Genomic DNA, 6,000 nt, shown 5'->3' on the forward strand with positions numbered 1-6,000 from the left:
ACATCACTCAAATGAATTATCACCTCTGGCAATCCTGAAAAAACAGCTTAATTATTTTAGTGCTTTAGATAACCAAAGCTACCTCAAGACACAGTTGGGCAGAAACACAATGACCAGTAGGCAACACATAAGAAATTAAACTCTATCAGCCCGATAGAGTTTAAAACTGTCAGCATTTATTTGTGAATGGAAAATAGAGTACAACAAGGCACCTAATCAGCCTCTGCCTTTACTGCAATCCCATTACAGTCAAAACCAATTAAATCTAACACTACTTTTTAAAATATGCAATTAATTATGATTAGACACAACTGCCCGTACATTCACTTTGTACACACAAAACTTGAAATGGAACAGTAAAATAAGGCCCTGGTTGTGTTCAAAGCAGCTTTGAGCTTCTTTACTGAAAGCCTTTAGTGAATCGCACGGAGGCTGAGTAAGAATAAAGTTTCAACACGCGGCAGGTTAACACACCCTTTACAAGCAGCGGCTCACAAACCTTCTGCAAAGATCTTAATTGCCAGGGCCCTGAGCACACTAATGAGCTTCACTTGCCCGGAGTGGTCCCACCTGGGACACCCCCCTCACACACACCTCCCCTGCCCAGGGGCTCTATTTAAGCTCAGGTCCGAGCATCAAATCCTTCTCCAAGTGACACATGTCTCTAGCCCTGTCTCCTGCCTGGATCCAGACCACTACTAGCCGTGTGAAGGGCCATCAAGGGAGCCATCTCTGTCCGTTGTGCTCAGGTGCCCGTGAGGGCAACGGGGCCCTGGTGGGTGAGGATACAGCCAGCCCCAGCATCACTCTCCGCTCCGGGCTTGTCCCCCTCCCACTGCTCCCTGACACTAACCCCCTCTCCATGAGATACCCTGTAATAGGTCTTCCAAAATTGTCGTGCTCATGGATTGCCCAATTTTTTCAAGCACACTCTAAGTACAGTTACTGCTTTTAAGCAATCTGCATTTTAAGCTGCAGTGTTACCCTTAGCTCCCTGAAGTCTTACTGGACTGAAGCTGCGGAAGTGTAAAGGAAAGGAAATTCTGTATTGGAACACAGCAGGCTGTTAGAGGATTTGATACAGATGTGGTTAAAGAATATTGACTTTTAAATGTCTAAAAATACAATTATGGAAAAGATTTCAAATGGCCGCCAGATGTCGTCATTTTTATATAAACGTTCAGACTACTGGTACTACAGGCAGGGTCTACACTGTAATAGATAAATACCTATGGTAGCAGACCAAAATCTTCAGGTGCGATGGCAGACTAGTTTTTATGAGACATTTTTAATGGTGATTGCAATAGGACTAGCTATTTTATTCTGAGAGTTTAAATTTAAACACAGCTGGAAACGCCTTCCCTTTGAACTTTCAGAGCCCCCCTGGCTCCTGGGCACACAAAAGGCTTGGCTGTTTTGGTGAAAGCCCTGGTAGGGACAGTGCCTGATGCTCTCCAGAGCCCAAGCCCTGGCTATGGATGTTCTCAGTGAATTTCCCGGGTGTCAGGGCTTTGCCAGGCCCTTGGGTGCCCCAGCATGTGCTGGCTCATCCCTGTGGGGCTGGCAGATCCAAGCTCTGCAGGTCCAAGCACAGCCCAAAGCTTAACAGACTGATACAGCTGATGAGAGGTTTGATTTTTTTTTTTTTAAATATAAAAGGGTTTTAATGGCTACATCTGAGGAAAGCAGATAATTAACGCAGTAACATTTAATCTGGAGCAGTTCATTTATTCTTCAGACAAACACAGTGCAATCAATATAGCTTGAACTTCAATATGGGGGAAACTTCTTTACAGTGAGGCTCAATGAGAATTCCTGAGCGCTTTAAAACTGTGCCAACACTTGTTTGGGCTAGGATGAAATATGAAAGTTACTGCCTGACTAGTAGAATCCTCCCAAAACACAGAGGAAACAAATAATCCCTGCTAAAGTGGTTGGTCTTGGTCAAATCTTTTTAAACCTGGTCCTAACCCACCCAGGTAACTGGAGACCTAATAACTACTCTTTCATCCAGCTATGTAGTAGAGAATTTAAGAAGCCAGTGATTAGAGTAACAGTTAAGCAGCTGTAGGGAACACGGGGGGTGTTGTGTCCTTTGTACCTCACTGCAGTTCTCACACCAAGGCAGGAGGACCCACAGCAATGATCACCATCCCAAAAAGGATTATTGCTGACAAGCCATGAAGGCAGGGTATTGAAGTTAATGTAATTTTTTTGTTTTATTACTCCAAACTCTCTAGCAATTTTTCACTTATGCTGTTGCTCACTGGGTGAGTGGCAAGGTAGATACTGCTCAGGTGATGGCACATGATAGGAAAGAGGAGTAGCTCTAATGCAAGTCTTTTGACTGCTTCCATTTTCCTGGACAGAACAGTGATTAATATTTGATAGGTAAATTCCAGTTTCAATTATTTTGATGTTTAAATTGGAAAAAATTTTTTCACTCAATAGACCATTGAAGACTGAAATGTGCAAAGATTATGAAGACAAAAGGGGTTATAATTTTGTGTTTTATTACCACCTAACCGCCTATCCTTGGGCATTAACACCTAAAAATGAGTTTGGTATTTGACACTGGAGGGAACAATGCACAAATCCATTTTAATAGGACATTTCCTCACAGTAACATGACAAATACTTAATGTCAGTGATGCCTATGAAGCAATGTGCAACAGCAGGCTGACCCAGGGGTATAAAGCTTGTTCAATGGGTTCCTTAACATGGATCCCTTTGTGCTTCCTAATTCATGTATTTAAGTCATCTGTAACTTCCCTGTTACTGTGTGTGTGACTGCATGTGTGAAAGCAGCAGCTCTTGCTGGGCAGGAGCAGGAAACAGCTGATTCACACTGCAGGGGATCTGCAAATTGATATCAGAGTGGGGTTTTACAGCTTTTTAAACTGCCTGCCTTGTGAGAGCAGTTAGACCTAACTCCTGGCTAGAGCTTGGGTTTGAAGGAAGATGATAGAAAGGGGAAATGGTATTTACAGCTGTCATCAAAACTTTGATAGACTTCAGTGTAAAACTGCAGGCTGGGCAGAATTGAGTCAGGCTACAAAACAACACTCAGAAATCCAACAAAGCAATCAATATCTTCAGCAACCTTAGGCTTTCCCCATCTATCTTTACCACGTGCTGCCTTGAAGAGCTGACACAATGTTGGACTGTCTCACCTCAAACAGCAGTGCATACCCAACTGGTATGTCCCGCTGGGCTCACATTTGTGCCCTGCTTTGATGCTTCTCACATTCCCGCAATTTCATTAGGCTATAGCTGATAGTGAATATCTCCAGTGTCCTACCTGCTCTAAATAAGCAGAAAAGTTTAAATTCCTCCTCTGGAGAGCTCAGCCGTACTTTGCTGCAGCTAAAGCAAACTGTGTGTGTACCTCAAGCCAAGACAGAAGTGTTTGACCACTACCCTCATGTGAGAGAAACAGTATGTATCCACCCAGAGCTTCTTTTGGGTGGGGAAACAGCAGCTTGGTCCCACCACAGGTACCCCCAGTCACCTCTGATGCTTCAGGCAGTATCAGTGCAACACTGACCAAGGCTGAGCCTTCACGGCTACTGTGCACAGCTAGATGTGCCTCTCCGCCAGGGAGGCAGAGGGATCTGAAGAAGCATATTCCAACCCAAATGAAAAGGCTGTAGTACTGTAAACACAAAACCAAACAGAAGACTCTAGCTAGTATAAGAAAATACTCAGCATTTGACCTCAAGAAAAAGATCACTTTCCTTTTAGCATGGAAGCAAGAAAACAAACCCAAAACTTTGAGACCTACAAAAGATAGCTCAGCTATTGCAAAGACACACCAAGAGCAGGGTTCTTATAAATGGTGTCCCACAGAGTGATCATAAACATCATATAAGCATTTACTGATGTTTTGATATAGCTCCATTAACTCTCTTATTAACTGCATGCACCCTTAAAAACAAACTCCTACCTTCAGAATATTTCCCCTGCAATGAATTAATACAAGTATTATCTAAAATGGTAAAGATGTAAACACCCTAACATAAAAATACAAATATGTTGCTGACATCTAGGTAGAAATTACCTCTGTTTTTTAGCCACAATGTATAAACAACTAATTTGCATATTACTGCTTCAACAAAACCTGAAACACTCAAATTGGAGCTGCTGAGCTACCACAAATAGGTTTTCCCATGTTTTACCATGAAATACATATCCCACAAACCTGCAGGTGCTGTTGACTGAGTCCTCAGGACAGTGGTGGTGGCACTGACAGGACAGCTTCTTCTGCGGAGGGGCAGGTGCTGTGCTCTCACCATCTTCTTTTCTGGTCTCCATGCTCAACTTGCCAGAACTTCGCAAGGGCATGTTGTCTAGAAAATTTGCTATATATATAGAGGGGGAAAAAAAAAAAAACACAAAACCAGTTCTAGGCTGGATTGCAAGACTTGGAACAAAGGCCTTAAAGTATTTCTACTCATCAAAAATTGAGAAAGTTACTTGAGCTGGGTGTTTGCTACTGAGCAGTTTTCTGTAGAAGCCTCTGAAATGGTCACCATGTTTGAGGCTTATTGGGCCTCTGTGGCATTAGATCAAAGGTGCTGACGTTCAAGTTCCGCTGCTGCCAAAGAGATGTTGTGCTTTTCAGATTGCAGAGTACAGCTTTTTTCCTATTGCATTACGTAGGTCAAATGCTTGGTTTCACCTTTGTGCTTTCTTTGTCTCTATACTTGGCACATATCTACACCCACTGAACCCCATAAAAATGAGCAGGATCTATGGTACTCCAGACAGAGCAGAACATGGGCATACAATTTAACCAATATTTAAAAGAAAGTGATGCTCTTTCAAGTTCAACAGCACTTCCTGTCACTGAATTGTGTAAGTGCTACTTGGAAAACAAGGAAAAGTAGTTCATTTCTATTAAAAAAAAAATCTATAAGCAAAGTAAAAGGCAAGAATGTGTTTTAGAATGAACAATGCTGAAATAATATGGAGATGATTACTTCTAAAAATACCAGAGTACTGAATCTCCATGGGGCTGGTGGAGTACAGCTAGAGATGTTGGTGATGGGCTAGGAACTTTAAGCGACACCCCTGCCCCCAGCTTTACTCATAAATATCAGCTTTCAGTGCTTGTGAATATTTTAAACCTCAAAGACAAAAATGAGATCAGCATGAAAAGCTTCAACTGGCAGTTTCTCGCTTTCCTTTGCTTCCCTATAAGAAATCTTACTACAGGGTCATTTACAAACAGCTGTCTCCAACAGAGTAGTTGAAGAGCAGGCTTGAAATTCTTGATTTACTGTTAAGTTTTTAGAAACAATTAGCATCATTATTATTATTATTATTAATTTTGATTGGCTTCTGAACTGCTGCTTTGAGTCTAATCAAAATCTTGCCCAACCCTCCATCATCAGGACTGATATATTGTGGAGCTGACAGAAAACCGTACCCTTTTCAGCTGCCTACAGCGAGATGGAGCAGGCAAAGAGGCAGAGGTGATGGGAACAAGTAGCTACACTTCAGGGCTTGGATGGCAAGCAACCACCGAAGCAAGAAGAGGCTGAAAGGTCCCGGAGCAGTGAAAGGCTAGAGGAAGAGCAGGGCTGTTCAAACAGCCCATGCCCCTAGGAGGACTCACAAAGCCCACTCTGTGCTCCTGGGTGCACGGGACCGGCCGGTGCCCTGAGCACAGGCGCGCACATCGTGCCTCCCAGCCACAGACCCCTCCTCTCCGCTGCCAGCTCTGGTGTGACCAGCTCTTGGGGGAAAGCCCTGCAAATGGACACGCACTGGCAACAACTGGCAGGCAGGCTTCAGTTTTCTTCAGTGTAACAAGAGGCATGTAAGCTCGTCCCCAGCAAACTATGAAAAAGCTGAAACTTCTTAGCTCTGGGAAAAGTGGGGCTTTGCACATAAGAACAGCTCATTTAGAGAAGTGTTAGCTTTTTGAATGTTACAGCCCTTCCACTCCCTGCATAAGAGGTATATTAATAATATTAAGGTGATACGCATGAAAGA

At 43.2% G+C, this 6,000-nt stretch overlaps 1 protein-coding gene across 1 annotated transcript in view; it reads right to left on the reverse strand.

Moving 5' to 3' along the window:
* BMPR1B (bone morphogenetic protein receptor, type IB) overlaps positions 1–4,353 on the reverse strand; it is a 30,675-nt gene extending 26,322 nt beyond the window's left edge. Inside the window, exon 1 of the mRNA XM_010286736.1 lies at positions 4,202–4,353. Coding sequence (XP_010285038.1) covers positions 4,202–4,344 — 143 coding nt within the window. The 5' untranslated portion in view covers positions 4,345–4,353. The remainder of the gene's footprint in view (positions 1–4,201) is intronic.
* Between the last annotated feature and the right edge of the window lie 1,647 nt (positions 4,354–6,000).

The sequence above is a fragment of the Phaethon lepturus genome, unplaced genomic scaffold (genome assembly GCF_000687285.1).
Source record: "Phaethon lepturus isolate BGI_N335 unplaced genomic scaffold, ASM68728v1 scaffold7085, whole genome shotgun sequence".
NCBI lineage: Eukaryota > Metazoa > Chordata > Aves > Phaethontiformes > Phaethontidae > Phaethon > Phaethon lepturus.